Source organism: Merops nubicus, unplaced genomic scaffold (assembly GCF_000691845.1).
Source record: "Merops nubicus isolate BGI_N331 unplaced genomic scaffold, ASM69184v1 scaffold19673, whole genome shotgun sequence".
Taxonomy (NCBI): Eukaryota; Metazoa; Chordata; class Aves; order Coraciiformes; family Meropidae; genus Merops; species Merops nubicus.
The window spans coordinates 1154-16909 of record NW_008598492.1 but is presented as its reverse complement, the minus strand read 5'-3'; the positions used below and the strand labels follow the sequence as shown (position 1 = coordinate 16909).

At 49.4% G+C, this 15756-nt stretch overlaps 2 protein-coding genes across 3 annotated transcripts in view; one reads left to right on the top strand and one right to left on the bottom strand.

The window, feature by feature from the left end:
• TMEM11 (transmembrane protein 11) overlaps nt 1-1662 on the top strand; it is a gene marked incomplete at its 5' end in the record, with an annotated part of 8272 nt that extends 6610 nt beyond the window's left edge. The window contains one exon of the mRNA XM_008937069.1: nt 743-1662. Coding sequence (XP_008935317.1) covers nt 743-1259 — 517 coding nt within the window. The remainder of the gene's footprint in view (nt 1-742) is intronic.
• A 3843-nt stretch (nt 1663-5505) lies between these two features.
• On the bottom strand, nt 5506-11045 carry DHRS7B (dehydrogenase/reductase (SDR family) member 7B). 2 transcript variants are annotated; one of them, XM_008937068.1, is made up of 6 exons: nt 10868-11045; nt 9208-9323; nt 8342-8552; nt 7463-7555; nt 6070-6222; nt 5506-5711 (listed from the first exon to the last, which is right to left on the bottom strand). In XM_008937068.1, exons 1-6 carry the CDS (start codon nt 11016-11018, stop codon nt 5506-5508), a joined length of 930 nt encoding a protein of 309 aa, XP_008935316.1. In that variant the 5' UTR covers nt 11019-11045. The 2 variants fall into 2 exon arrangements, with proteins under 2 accessions (XP_008935316.1, XP_008935315.1); XM_008937067.1 differs by having other exon boundaries at nt 9202-9323; nt 10868-11018.
• Nucleotides 11046-15756: the final 4711 nt, after the last annotated feature.

The window sequence follows — 15756 nt, the reverse complement described above, 5'->3', positions numbered from 1 at the left end:
TACAGGACTGCTGAACCCCTGTCAGTAGGGAGAATGCACCATGGTTAAGCAAGTGGCTCTTTCTTCACCGTTAACACCTGCCTGGGTTTAAAAAACATTCCTTTTTTGCTTTGCTGCATCCTATTTGAGGAGAGGGAGTGAACTGTTCTGTTACAAACCCAGCTCTCAATCCCTGGTTGGGCTGACTGTGGATTTAACTAGGTTGGGTTTCTATGGGGGAGTCCATACCAAGCTGTGTTGGTGCCAAGGAGGTAGTTCTTCTAGGAAGAAAGCAAACATTCATCTGAAGATGCTTCCCTTCTGAAAACCTTCCAGTACAACTTGCCCTTGTGATGGATGAGCCACTGGTCTTATTTTGTGTGAAAACCCCTCAAGCCTGTGTGGTTCACTCATGGATGTGGTGTGACCCCTCGGAAACTGCTCAGGTACCAGAATGAGGAACCATTTCAGAATTGCTAACAAGGGCCTGTTCTCACAAAATCTTCTAGCTCCTCCAAGTTAGGAAAAGCTAAGGAAAAATTTGTTGCCTTATTTTGGAATGACTTCATGTCCAGCAGGCCTAATTAGCTGATGTGAAATGAGCACCTCGAGTTGAGAAAGCTGCTTGGTTTGTAGCAGAGGCTGACCTTGAGGGGCTGCCCTCCCTCACTGCAGGCATTTTCCTCTCCCCTTCCCACAGCGGGGTGGGTGAAAAGCCTCTCTTCAAGCAGCACAGTTCTAATTCTGCCTTTCCCTTCACCAGGGTCACCTTGTCCTCCACGGACTGCTACATCGTCCACGAGATCTACAACGGCGAGAACGCTCAGGACCAGTTTGAGTACGAGCTGGAGCAGGCCCTGGAAGCCCAGTACAAATACATCGTCATCGAGCCCACGCGCATCGGGGACGAGACGGCGCGCTGGATCACCGTGGGGAACTGCCTGCACAAGACCGCCGTGCTGGCGGGCACCACGTGTCTCCTCACCCCCCTGGCCCTGCCAGGAGATTATTCTCACTACATCTCCCTGCCCGCCGGCGTGCTGAGCGTGGCTTGCTGCACCCTTTACGGCATCTCTTGGCAATTCGACCCCTGTTGCAAGTACCAAGTGGAGTACGACGCCTATAAACTTTCCCGCCTGCCCCTGCATACGCTCACCTCCTCCACCCCCGTGGTGCTGGTGAGGAAGGACGACCTGCACAGAAAGAGACTGCACAACACGATAGCACTGGCAGCCCTGGTGTACTGTGTAAAGAAGATCTATGAACTCTACGCCGTATGACTTCGGCAGGGAAGACGGGGACCCGCGGAGACGAGCGTATGCAGACTCCCACAGTAACCTTTTGTTTTTTCCTCTCTGAGAAGCGGTGGAGACTGGGAAGGAGTTGGTTTAATAGAGCTGTTATTTTTAAAATAACACGTCACTGGTGCACCAAGGTTTTTCAGTTCTTCGTTACACTTAAGATGTGGATGTGTGGTGACTTGAGAGCTGTATGTTAGGCCCTGGGAGTCCAAGCCAGCAGCAGGATGTTGACAAAAGAAAGTTATAGAAAGAGGGGGGGGGGGGAGAGCTGCTTTTTTTTTTTTTCCTTTTTTTTTTTTGGGAAACATTTAAGTATATTGTTTAACTGTATTACACAGAACCAGCCAGAAGTTATCATTGACCATTAAAGGATGAGAATTTCAAATGGTTTTGCTCTCGTTACTGTTCTCAGTTCCCTTTGCTAGCGTGCTTCCAGGGGATGGAGGCTTTGCTGTCAGAACTCCAACAGAGAGGGTAATTCCTGCACCCTCACACACAGAGCTGACCCTGCTCTTGCCCATTGTGCCTGGCAGCAGTGTCTGTGGCTTCCCAGCAGCCATCTGCAGAAGGAATAGCTGTGGAGTGTTGCTTTTCCTCTTGCTTGACTGGTTGTGTTGCTTGGAGGAGGTTTACTTCTTACCCTGGTGTTCAGGTCTTGTTGGCAATGGCTTAAACATCAATGGTTAGGGCTGAAGGTGTCACAGTCCCTTGCTGCCTGCCACCTCCAGCCATCACTTCTCTGCACAGGGGAGAGAAAATGCTGGAAGTTTCCCCCTGCAAATGCAATCTGCTCTGTTCTGTGCAGGGTCTTTCTCTGCAGCACGCTGTGCCACATGCAGGAGAGCACAGCTGAGCTGGCACTCTGGCTGTCTCACCTTGTGCACTGGTGCTGCTGCTGACACCTCCCTGCAATCCCACTGCTCCTGCTTGGAACACACTTCTGGGGCCACCTCCTGCTGCTGTGAGGCAGCCAGGGGATTGTATCATGCAATTGTGTTAGATGAAATTTTAGAGTTCAGTCTTGTGCATTAATTCATCTTCTAGCTCCAAACTGTCAAAATCTTCTTGCAATAGGAATTATTTGCTGTTTTGCAAGATCTGCTGGTTTGTTTTAGAAGCTAGGGGCTTGCTTTCTGCAGAGAGCTGGAAAGCAGGCATGGCTTGCATTTACCAGGCCAGCTTGGCACAGCTTCAAGTGTTAGGATCCTCATGCAGGAGCAAAGCCCTGTGGTAAAACCTGCCTGCACCCAGGTTAGCACTCCCTTCAGCAGCAGCCCCAGCCTGACCTTGCAGGGGAGCCTCCTGTGGTCAGAAACCCAGCTGAGCAGATCCATCTTTAACTTTCCAAACTGCACCAGCAGGGACTGAGAATTCCCCCTCGCCTCCAGACTGCACCCAGCTTTCCTGGCCACCGTTCCAACTGGGGCTTTTCTGCTGATGCAGCTTTTCTGGTAGCAGGGCACACAGGGTGGGCTGGTGGTTCTGAGCAAGTGGCTTTGCCACCAGCCCAGGCAGCCCCACCTGAGCTCCAAGGGGGCTGGAGGGAACTCCAGTGGCATGGAGACGTTTCTAGGTGGCAAGAGCCTCTTTTGCTGGTCCAGTGGCCGAGTTGCCTCCCTCCAAGGTTAAAAGCAGCCTAGATCCAGAGTGCCTCTATTTATAGCAACAATGTACAGTTGCCTTGGCAGAGAGCAGGGGAAGAAATGCAGCTACTTCATCTGGCTGTGGTTGGGCCACGGCTGCTGGGCAGGCTGCCCCTCCACTCCTGAGCCTTTCCAGTCCTGCCATTGTTTCTAAAGTCTCGTCGTCTGGGTGAATTTTAAACTAGTGGCAGATCTGCCATAGCTATTATGTCCTTTATTGCTGCTGAAGGCCCTGAAATATCCTTGTGCTGGCCACACAAAAGACATTCCTGCTCTTTTTTTTTTAATTGATGCACAATAACTGTCAGGGCTCTGAGTTCCTTTTCTTCACCAAACCTCTGTGGGCCTGGCACTTCTCTGTGTTAAGCTTTCCCTTGGAATGATCACTGGCAGAAGGACTAACCAACCCTTGGAAGGCTCCTGAACGTGTGGCTTGCATCAAAGACTCTGGAGTTAAAAATAAGCCAAGTCTCCCGTGGTCTCCAATTGCAGGAGGAAAGCTGACAAGTCAGCTTAGCTGTCACAACAGGTAGGTCTGTTCTAAAAAACAGCCTGCATGGTCTGAAACAGAGCATGCTACATTCCCCTCCTCACACAGGGAGTTAACTTCTAAAGGGGAATGTGCAGAGTAACCTCTGCCTTGGAGCTGTCGTTCAAACAGGAACTAGAGTAACTCCCACACGTGTTTTTTCTTCCTCAGCCCTGATGTGTTGCCTCTCTCAGCACCCTGGATGATAACACAGAAATGCAAAGCAGCCCCTCAGTCCTTCATGGGTGGCTGTGACCTGAAACAGCAGAAGATGGAGCAGCTGGACAGGACAGGCAGCAGCAGTATGTTTTGGCAAGAAATGGAGGGCGTGGACATGTGAAACATGAAAGGAAAACCACCACTTAATGCTTCAGAAACCCCCTGTGGAGTGGGAGGGAAGGTAATGCCTTGGTTTCCTTATCTTGACAGGAAAAAAGATAACAGGCCTGAGATCTTCAACTTGCAGTTTCAACCCTCGACCTTTACATGACAAATCTGCAACCTCAGGCACAGTGAGAAGGGTTGAGGGTGTCCTGAGTGAGCAGCAGCACTGTGATCATGAAACACGTCCTGGTCATCATCTGGGGTGGATTCTCAGAGGTCATTTATACACCTGTAGTGGTGAAGAAACAGCTTTTTGAAGGAGATGGTGCTGCTGGGCCTGCACACCTGGATCAGGGTGTTGTTGTGACTCATCCTCTGTGGGTCCACACGATGTCTGCTCTAAGCAGGTGATGTAAAGAGGGCTCTGCTGCTGGCACAGTAGCATCTTGCAGGAATGTAAGACAAGAAAAAACCCTCCTGCTTTTCCCTTCCTCTAATGTTACCTGCTGTGAGCAGCTGCAGTGGAACAAAGGATTGGTTCTGTAGCAGTGTCATTTATTTGTCAGAGAAGGGAAATGGCAGTAAGTGCATGGAGGTGGCTGCAGGGCTCTGGACCTTGGCTCCTACTAGGAGGCTTCTAAGTTTAAAAAATGATTAAATCTGTCCTCACTGACCTCTCCATGTGCAGCCACTCCTTTTTGCCAGTGGAAGAGGAGGGGTGAAGAAGGAACAGGGTTCATTCAGGATGAGTGAAGGGCTGACAGGCTCCCTGAAGCCTGTGATATGTGAACAGGCAGGTGTTGTTCCCCCACTGGATGGGATCCCCATTAACCCCCACGATTGCTTTAAAACAGATGAGAAGGGTCTGGCTCCTGTGCTGTCCATTCCACATGCACAGATTCTCCTCTGCTTGTCAGGAGATGTGCCTGGCACCTGCAGAGCTGTACCTGTGCTGTGCTCTGGGCCTGCAGCTGGGCCGGGTGGTGCTGAGGCACAGCACCACACCTCACTGGGCCAGCTCTGGTCTGTTCAGTGCTTCCCCTGCATTAACTTGGGCTGGGGTTAGTGCTGTAGTCAGGCAGCACTGAGTTCCACATCCCTCTACATCAGTAAGGCATTGTTCACACAAAATAATTGCCAAATAATGCTTAAATTTTACATCAGTTACTTCTTCAAAAGTGGCACTGGACTTTAGCTTTACATATCATTGTGTTTGGTATGTTCACAAGCAGAGGTCCTGTGAAGTTTCCCACTTCAAGCAACGTGTTCTAGATCAGATTGAAAGGAGACACTGATCACAAGAGCTCCCAGGAGCCAAGGACTGTATTTCACAGGGGCCATGGGGGTGGGGAAAGCCAGGATCTGCTGGTGTGAAGGCAAAATGGGTGGGTTTTATTTGTAGCAGGCCAGTAAAGCTGAGCACATCTGGAGTGAGGGGAGGCAAGGTGCTGGCTTCCAGCACGTGGGCCTCCCTGTTCCCTTGAGTTACCCTCCCCTGCAGCCTCAGCTCTGCCCTCTCTCCCAGCACCCTTTCTCAGGTGAGGTTAAGGTGCTGTCTTCCCCCAAGTGGCCTGCCCTGATGTGGGGGAAACCGCTTCCCACTCCCCAGACCATGGTAAACTGCAGCATTTTGAGAGAGGCCTTTCCTGCAGGAGCACCTCTGCTGACGCCCCAGCCAAACTGCAGGGGTTTGCCTCTCCCCACAGTTACTGCTCGGAGGAGCCAGGCTCTAAGAGTCCTTTGTTTTTCTCTCCTTTTTTGCTCTAGTTGCCATTAAGGTGAAGAAGAGCCTGGGGAAGAGGTTTCTCAGGTAGACAGCCAGGGAGGGTGTCAGGCCAGCGACCAGGACTTCCTTCTTCTTCTGTCCCACGGCGCTGAGAACCACCTGGGCGACCTCTGCTGCTGACTGTCCTTCGGCCGTGGTCTTGTCCATAACTGCCAGAGGAAAGCCAGGTAAGCACCCCCGCCAGCAGGTGAGCCCACACACATTCAGTGCCCTTCCCAGGGGTGCTCTCTTCTACCTGGGCACGCCTGCTTGTACGGTTTGGGGTTTCACACCAGCTGTGGAGCACAGGCAGGTACCATTCCTAACTGGGCTGGAAGTCAGCGGTTGCTGCCAAGGAAGGCTAAATTTTGGGGATTACATTTCTACTCTGCTCCCAAAGTTGGCTTTTAATACTTTGGGGCTAACACCACCTCAGACCCCACCAGAGGCTGTGTGTTGCAAGCACACTTGGGAGTAACTCAGTGAGGTGGAGACACTTTAGCTACAAGACACAGAATGGTATCTCACCTCCGTAGCGAGACCCATCTGAGGTGACAGCGTTGAGAGAGAGGTTGGTCTGGATGTACCCAGGGCTCACCACCGTCACGTCGATCTCATACTGGTGCACCTCTGCTCGCAGGCAGTCAAAGAAGGCCTGGGTGGCATGCTTTGAGGCAGCATCTGAAAAACAGGGAAAGGACAATGCCCTGAGGAGGAAGGAGCAGGGCTGAAGGAAGATTCACGCCCCTGAATGGGTTTTTCACTGCAGTGCAGCCACGCCTCAGCAAGAAAGCAGCTGTTCTCCAATTTCTGGGCTTGGTTTTTTTTTTTCAGTGAATGGCAGCAACAGGTAGGGGGAGTGAGAGGTAATTTAGGAAGGCAAAATGTAAATAATCAAGTTGGAACCTGGCTGGGATCCTGAGCTTAGTATCAGAGCCATGCCAGAGCAGTGTGGGGCCAGCCCGAGCCACCTCCTGACAATACAGGAGACATCAGGGACTGGCTGAGCAGGTTCAGAGCCAGGCTGCACACAAGCCAAGGCCTGACCACGCAGGCCAGCAGGAGAAGTGTGCCCTAGGGCAGGGTTTCTCCTGTTCAGAGGCTGGGTGACTCCTTTAGCTCACTCCCCTTCCCTGTACACATGGTCACTGCTTCACCTCGGCGTGGTGTCAGCCCAGCTCCGAGCTGCCAGGCCCTGGTCACTGTGCAAGGGCTCAGGAGGCTCTTCAGGACACACTTCTTGGTGTGTACCCACATCATCTGCAAGGCCAGATGGCCCAGATGTCCCAGGCTCTCCTTTGCTCAGCCCTACCACTCTCATGCCAGCACCACTGTACTTTTCCATTTTTGTTTGTGGGCCAAACTCTCACCTTTTACTTCCTCCATCTTTTACAGGGTTTTCTCCAATAATCTCACCAATATTATATCTTCCTGTAACTGATTTAGCATGGAGAGTTTGCTGGATTGAGATAACCATTGAGGCTTTTATTTTGGTACTGGTTGTACTATGGCACTTCATAACTTAGTAAACCAGAAGGTTCCTTCTTTCTTATAGGAGATTAACCAGGCAAACAGCAAGGATAAAATGCAATAACATTATGGAATTTATCAGAAAGTTTGTATGGACTCTCAAGTGTGAAGATAGGAATATCAGGCTGTTCTCAAAACACTGAAAACATTTTCAAGACACTGGAAACGTTCTTGTTTCCATCCCTTACCAACTCTAGGACTGGCAAACAAAATCTTAGCCCTGTGGCTTCCTCAGCTGCTGTCAGTGATTTGTGACACACTCAGAGTGAGGCACAGCTCTGCCCTCCCTGCGTGCAGCCAGCTCTACAGCTGAATGTGGAAGCAGCAGCCAAGTGTTCATTCAGTCTCGTGCCCCAAATATGTCTTGCCCATCTTCTGTGGAGGTACTTACATGCAGATCTGAAAGGAATGCTTATTTTGCCTTGAACGCTGCTGATGGCCACAATGTGGCCTTGTCTCCTCTTGATCATGGAGGGGAGAAGTGCTAGCAGAAAACAGAAAAGACCCATTCAGAATAACAGTCCTGCTGTCAAGAATTGGTGCTTTCAGAGCTGCCTGAAGGCATTTACAAGACCCTTGTTCAGGGTAGGGGACAGTGCTTAGGGCTCTAACTGAAGCTGCTGGCTCCCTCACCTGTGAGGAGACCCCTCCTGCCAGCAAGGCCACACAAAGGTTACAAGTGGCTGTGACCTCCCTCAGGCATGGTCAGTGGGACTTGCTGCCACCAGTACATCTTCCCTTTTCCTGCAGCTGACACCCTCCAGGCTGAACCTTCTGTGTAACCAAAGAAGCTTCCTAGGAAACACAAAGCTTCACCTAAACTGTGTTCTCTAGTGTTCTGTCAGTGCAGACAGGCAAACTGTACAGAATCATAGAATGCACTGGGTTGGAAGGGACCTCCAAAGATCATCTAATCCAACCCCCCTGCAATCAGCATCTCTCTTCCTAAGTTCCTGCCAGACTCAGGAGGTGTTTGAAACAAGGTCCTGTCTCTAATCAAGTACTTCCCATGCAGTCATGCCCAAGTATCTCCTGCCCCTAAAACAAAACTTTCCTCCTCTCTTCAACCATACCAAATACAATTACAAACAGAAGTTAAGCTGTGCTTAGTTGTGTTGGCCTGCAGAAGGTATCAGCCAAATCAACTGTCCCCCTGTAATGTGGATCACAGGCAGTCATGCCCAAGTATCTCCTGCCCCTAAAACAAAACTTTCCTCCTCTCTTCAACCATACCAAATCTCAACTGTCCCCCTGTAATGATCACAGGTACCTTTGGTGAGGGCTACAGGACCAAAATAATTTGTTTCCATCACTTTCTTATCCACGTCCAGTCCTGTGTCCACAATTGTGCCTCTGAAACTGATGCCTGCATTGTTGATGAGTATGTCCACGTGACCCAAGTACTTCAGGATCTCTTCAGCACCATTCAGGACAGCTTTGGTGTCAGAGAGGTCAAATACCACCGTGTGAGGTTTGTGTGCCTGTGAATAAACAGCAGTTAGCAACAGGCCAGTTCAGGCTGTGCTGACTGTGCTGTTGTGCTCAGGATGGGATTTGCCAGCTCTGGCAGCACAGAGGCAGGGCCATCCAAACCTTGTGCAAGCACAGCAGTTCTGGCTGGTGGGAATACATGACAGAAGCAGGTTATGCTCTCATCTTTCTCTACTCCTGTAGCCTCTTCCTTATACCTGAGCCTAAAAAAGGGGTGAGATCTTCCTCAAGCACTAAGGTTTCCTGTTGTCTTATTAAAGAAAATGAATCTGAAAAATTCAAAAGCTTCACCCATGTGTCTTCTACAGAAGCCAGCAACACCTTTCTTAGCTGCTAGACCTGAAAAATAAAAGCCAGCAGAAGGAAAGTCACTTTTCCAGACTCAGTATATGACATGCAGGGGCATGGGGGCCAGGCACTTGAGTGCTTTCCCTGCCAAGGAGTCTTTCTGATGGCTTATTTTGGTGGAGTTTTTACAAGATATGGCAGATCAGCTCAACATCCTCCTGTAGCAGCATCTAGCTCTAACCACAGAACTGTGTTTTTCCTCTTGCTTAACAGAGCAACCCACAAGCACTTCTGTCATAACACCAAGAGAGATCCCAGCCACGTGAGCCCACCAGCCTCTCCTCCTCCCACACTCACGTTCTTCTGGTGATTGGTCATGGCAGAAAGCTCCTGCACCAGGTCTTTGAGCTTCTCACTGTCTCTGCCACAGAGCACGAGCCTGGAGCCAGCTGCATGGAAGGCTTTTGCACATTCTGGGCAGGAAGCAAGGAAGAGAGAAAAGTAGACATTTGAATGACAGAGGCAAACAGCAGATCCACATCATGCCTGGTGATACAGGCTAAAACTTCCTTTTAGCTGGCAAAGATGGCTTTCTGCTCCCTGATTTACAGCAAGATGCCATCCTCTGTGACTCTGCTGGACACCTGACAGCAGTGGGGGGCTGGTGTGCTCAGTTATGTGCTGGTTATGGTGCTGTTCACACATCCACCCCCATGGAAACTGGTCAGATTTTCCTGTGCCTCTGAATTTTGGTCTATCTGCCCTTCTTAAGAGGGACTACAGTTACCTTATGCATGTCATCTAACACAGCAGGGCCTGGTGTTAGGAGTTTCAGCTTTGGTGAACACCTCTAAAAGTTTTGAAGCCTTGGAGCCAATGACTCCATCAGGAAGAGGCCGAAGAGGGGGTTCCATCCTGCTGTCCTCTTTACAGTGCTCCAGCTGCTGAGGCAATTGCACGTTCCTCTACCCTACCCCCCTGTGATGATACTGCTCATTTGTGCAGGTGGGGACAGTGGGCAGTAACAAAGGGTGTTAAGAACACACAGGAGTTAGTGGTGGTCTAGTGCACTAATAACTGGGAGTGAGGGGAATGGTGTAAAACCTTGGCAGTGAGGGAGGAAACGTACAGCAGGGGAAACCTACACACCAACCAACACCCAACAGCCTGCAACAGCTGGAAGGTCTCTCCTCAGATACTACTTCTGTCTCTTCTTGACATGAAACACAGATTCTATTACCACTCCCAGCCCTTTGGTTGTGGCAGGCAGAGGGGATCATTTCATCTCCTTTGGCCATTCAGTTACTGACCATTGTGTCCTTAAAGACAAACTCACATGCAAAGACAGCACCAATTTAAGCTCCATTTGTTCTAGAAATGTTCTCATCCTAATGAAAGGCCTTGAGAGCAGGGAGCACCTTGTCTTCAAAAAGCTTTTAAAGCAATTATAGAATGCAGAATTAGAGAATGTATCCACTCAAGGAATAAATTTTATTGGGGAAAAAAAAGAACTCTTTTAATTTAGAAAAAAAAAATTACTAGTGTTAATGTTGCCAAGAGTTTGAGTTTAGAATGGATGGATTTGTACCACAAGAGAAAAGGTACCTTGACAGAGGGGTGAGGGGCAGGGAGAGGGAGTGGAAAATATGGCAGGGATTCTGGAAATCCAACAAACCTGAACGCAGGACACCAGTTCTGGGAAGTTTTGGAGAACCACTAGACTCCTGGCCTTTGCAGGCTTCAGAGAAAAGACCCCTGACACCACAAGAACAGCATAACTCGTTCCTTGCTTTGATGAGCTCCACTTTATCCAGGATGATTTAAATTTTCCTTAAAAGTTTTAAGACTTCCACACATCAAAACTTGGGCTGGCTTTAACTGTAACCTAGATGGCTGCGCCGTTGCCTCAAAATTGGCAGGAATAGGAGCTTTCTGCTCATCACTGCTTCATCCCAACAGGTGCCCCTTCCACAACCCTCTCTTGCCCTGCCTTTGGTGCCCTTCCTTTGGGATGTACCTTTGCCCAGGCCAGAGGTGGCCCCTGTGATCACCACCACTGCTTCCTGCAGGTAGGCACGCATCCGCATCCACTGCAGCACCCGGAACAGGGCGAAGATCCCCAGGCTGCCAAAAAGCAGGGGCAGGATGACTGTGCTGGTGAAATCCATGAGCTTTCCTTTCTGAACGGTCCTCCTACAGCCACAAGATGAAAAGAAAAAGATCATTTCACCATCAGGAAAATTACAAGAAGCTATAAATTCATAAGGAAGTCCTTTTCTTAACCCTGAGCTAACAGATCACCAATAAACCAAATCCCACACAGAGATCCCAACAGATTTGCTCATCCTTTCATTTAGGCTTTCAAAAGTTCCTAATACTACCCCATTTTTGGTATTTAACTGCTGGACATCCCAGTAGGATGCTTGATGTTGGATCCTGTCAGCTGCCATGTCACAAACTTGGGTTCAGAGATGCTGTTCCCACATTTTGCTCTAGATCCACTCTCTTGTATAATGTGTGTTTAGAGGGGGAGCTCCTCAGGGCTGGGATATGGCTCTGCATTCTTTTGTTAGTAATGAAACCTCTTTTTTTCCTCTAGAACAGCCAGTACCACAGTATCTGCATGCCAGAGACCAGTGACTGTGTTATCCCAGACTGATAAAAGCCACTCTGTCTTCTGGAGGCTCAGAGTAAGTTTTCTCTGAGTATGTTCCTTGCTTAATGCAGTGAAATCTGTGCTTCCATCCCCAGTGTCCTTCACCCCCTGTTAGCAGAGACAACTCATCCCATTTAAACCAGCCACAGGTCCAGCCTAGCAGGCTGAAGCCCACACTTGTGCTCCAGCAGTAACTGTGCAGTTTAACAGCATGAATCTGCTGAAATAAAACCCAGGCTGAAGGTATCTCTGAGACTTAGCTCATCCTGAACTAGACTTTGGTACCAAGGCAGAGCCCTAAGCTCCTTGCTAAGCCACTGCCTTTGAGGGAGCAGTTTGTTACAGCTTACTGCATGGCCAAAGAGTAAGTGATGCTTCTCCTTTAAAAAGGTCACTAATCTTCCCACTGCAGAGACCCCCAAGATTTTATGCTTGATTCACAGTAAAATCAGTTACAACCCCTTCCTGGAATCTGTTCAGCTTCTGGGTGGCACATAAAGCCAAGCCCAAACTTTAGTGTTTCTCCCCTGTTGTGCAGATAGAGTTTGAACTTGTTTCAGTTTGAAGGAACAAAAGGACAACAAGAAGTAGAAAATAAGAAAGCTTAGAAACAACAAGAAGTAGAAAACTGATAAAGCTAAGCCAGAAATTGGTGTCACTGAGTAGGACTGAATTGCATGGAGGGGCTGACAGAGGCTCTGTGTGCAGTGGGACAGAGGTAATGTTGGAAAATGTCAAACTCTTGCAGATTTCCAGTGGGGGTTTGGGCAGAATTCCCAAGGAGCTGGCCAGTGAACAGACTAGCTTGCTGAACCTGTATAAAATAAGTATTTCTGCAGGCATAGCTACAGCACAGTAAAATAACATGTAAAGAGAGCAGAGCTCTCTCTAAATAAGGTTGACAAGATCTAAAAATAAAGCCATCAGGTGAGCACACAGCTCTTCTCAAGGCACTACAGATCTTCCTGCCCCTGAGCTAACTCATGTCTCCAGAGCACTTCCTCCTCTAACACACTGTGCAGAATGCAGCTGGACACTCAGGCCACAGGCTCCTCCAGGCACAGGGAACGTGCCCAGAGTGGGGAATTGTGAACCCAAAAGGAGGATGAAAGTCCCTCTTGCAAGGCAGCAGGTGAGCACAGCACCTTTCTCCTCCAGTTCTTTGTGTGGAGTGCACACCAAGTGTGTTTGGGACTGACCTACAGCAGAGGAATGGTGGGGCTGACAGGGCAGAGGAGTGCCTGGTGCCTCTCAAATAACTCCTGGGAAAGAGAGAGCTGCTTAGAAGGCCACTGGCCACCATCAGGCTGGACAAGCAGGAGGTTCTCCTTCCTGGTTCATGTCCAGTTCATCACTTCAAGCAGCTGCCCTCTTTATGTTGTCCTTTTGTGGTGGTGTTGTTGCTCTCAAAGGTCTCTTTTGATGTGGGCAGGGACAGCAGGTGCTGTGCTGACACTGAGCACTGAGGCTTACAGGACATTATGGAATCCAAAATTTGGCTCCCATGTAGTGATTTCCAGAGTGGGAGCTGAGTGGCACTGCCCTTAGGAGCCCGTGGTGAAGCAGGTGCTGTGCTGACACTGAGCACTGAGGCTTACAGGACATTATGGAATCCAAAATTTGGCTCCCATGTAGTGATTTCCAGAGTGGGAGCTGAGTGGTGGAGTGGCACTTCCCTCAGGAGCCCATGGTGAAGCTGAGGCACCTGCAGAACCTGAGCAGCTTTTCTTCTGACCTCAGTACCACACAGTGATGGTGTAAAGCAGGTGAGAAGGTAACTGGGAAGAGGGGACTCCTCTGACACCTCTTCTAACAAACCCACCCAAGCAGTGGGAGTCCTGTGTCTGATTCCAGCATGGCTCCTTCCACATGCTTTGGCAAAACTAAAGGTTGAGTTTGCAAGGAGTGAACTCCCTGCCACAGGGGCTGGTGGAGAAGAGCCCCCAAACCTACCAACAAAAAGCTGTGTTGTGGTCAGGTAGCACCCTCTGCTCATCAGGAGGAGCCAGTTCTGCCTGCTTAATGTGTTCCCTAGTCATATGGCTTATTCATCTGCTTTCTAAACAAAGAAGGCTTAACTTCAATCCCCTTTTATTTGAAAAAATCTTTCCTAACCTTATATTGTTCTATTTCCTCTTCTCCTCCCATATTACTTAGAGGACCTGGGGAAATGACCCAATCTCTGCCCAAAGGCTGCAGCAAGCCAAGAGCCCACCAGCCACCAGCAGCAACCCACTTGTGCAGCCTCCTGGGTGGAGTGTAAACCCACAGGTAATGCCCTCTGATAAATGGGGAGGGAAATTCAGGATGGGGAAGAGAAAGGCTTGATGAAGGAGTGGGGCAAAGGAGGGGAGGACTGGCTGATCAGAGATGTAGCTCCTTTTTATGAGGGCATACAGCTGCAGTACCTTCTGCCAAGGACAATACTCAAATGGCCCCTTAAAAAGAGCCCCAGAACAAAGAAAATCTCACTTCAGTCAGACTTGAGAGAACAACCTAGCTGAGCTAAATCATTTTGGAAAGAAGAATTTCTGCAGCACTTTAGACCTACAGCAACAAGTTTTGCTTTGATTTCATAGACTAGTTTATACTGCAAACCCACGAGCCCTTACTTCAGTTTCTCCTGTTGAACATGCTGAAAAACCATCTGAAAAGAACTGTTGCCACCCAAAGAAGCTATATTCTCTTCAGCATTAGGGTTATTTGCTGCAAAAGCCAGAGGAAAAAACCTGCTGCAGTCTGAAGGAGAGTAACCATATACAAAGAAGACTTCATTCAAATCAATACAAATGCCAAATTGCAGGACAAAGGCTGTGAGAGGAAGATAAAAAGCATAAAAGCCAAGCCATAGATAATGCTTTGAAGGAGCTAAAGACATTCCATGGCAGATAATGCCACATCATGCTAAAATTTGGGGCAGGGTGGGGAACACGTGGGTTTGCACCCCTAATCCCAGGTGAACTGGACATCCTCAGAACTCCTGCTCACATGTCTGAGACTCCACTATGACCTTTGTTTAAAATTTGGGTATCTGTGCTGAAAAAACCTGTTACTGATTCTTGGCAGGTAATGTTTATGACACTAGGTTCTTGGCAGGAGAGAGGCCAGTGCTTGTAACTGGTCCAGATAGTCCCCAATTCTCAGTTCTCCATCCCAAAAGGCAGGACTGGAACATGCAGGGTGTTAGCAGAAATATGTCAGTAAATACAGGTGATTGGAAACTCTCTGAAAGGCTTCCCATAAAATAAATCACATCTCTGCAGTCAAAAAAGCAAAAACCTTTCACTTTAAAACCAAAACTGGTTCTTATCCCATAGAGGCCAGGATGCAAATTCCCAGAGGTACAAGGATCTGAGTTCATAAGGTCAGGAGTGCACTAAAGGCAGCAAAGGTGACATCATGTCCTAAAAGAAACTAACCCCATGATAGTTTCCCCTCAACAACCCCTCTTCTGCTCTACCCTCAGCCACCCAGAATCACATTGTCCTCTGTGTGACAAATGGCAGCAACTGGGAGGCTATTTCCAGAAATCAAAAGGTGGCATTTGAAAGGTGGGGGGATAAAGGGAAGGAACAAACCCCATTTTTCCCCTACAGAAGCCCTTGTCCAGAAGCACAACAGCTCCAGCTCTGTCAGCTACCCACTTTAGCCTGAAGAAAGCACAATGTCCTACCTTGGAGAAGCCCTTGCCAGTGGCTCTGTGAGGTGCTGTCTCCTGCAGGGCTTTAACAGGACAGACCCAACTTAAGGAGGCCAAGGCCCTGCCCAGTGTGAGTGCAGCCAGGGCAGCCTCTCACAGCCAGCCTCCCAGTGCAGGCTCTGACCTTCCCAGTGGGGCTGGAGTAATTTAACCCCCAGGCTGAAGAGAGGTGAAGTCAAACTGTCAGGAAACTCCCCATGCCCCTCTGCTTATCTCTAGCACTACCCAACTGATTTAATATCCTCCCCTGCTCCAGCTTCAGCCTGTTTCCTCTTGTCCTGTTGCTGGTTAATGGGAAGAAGAGACCAACCCCCACCTCACTGCAGCCTCCTCTCAGGGAGCTGTAGAGCAATAAGGTCTCCCCTCAGCCTCCTCTTCTCCAGACTGAACACCCCCAGTCCCTCAGCATCTCCTCACAATCATGTTCCCCAGACCCCTCCCCAGCTTCGTTGCCCTTCTCTGGACCTGCTCCAGCCCCTCAAGGTCTTTGTTATCCAGTGGTGCCCAAAACTGACCCCAGTGCTCAAGCTGTGGCCTCCCCAGTGCCCAG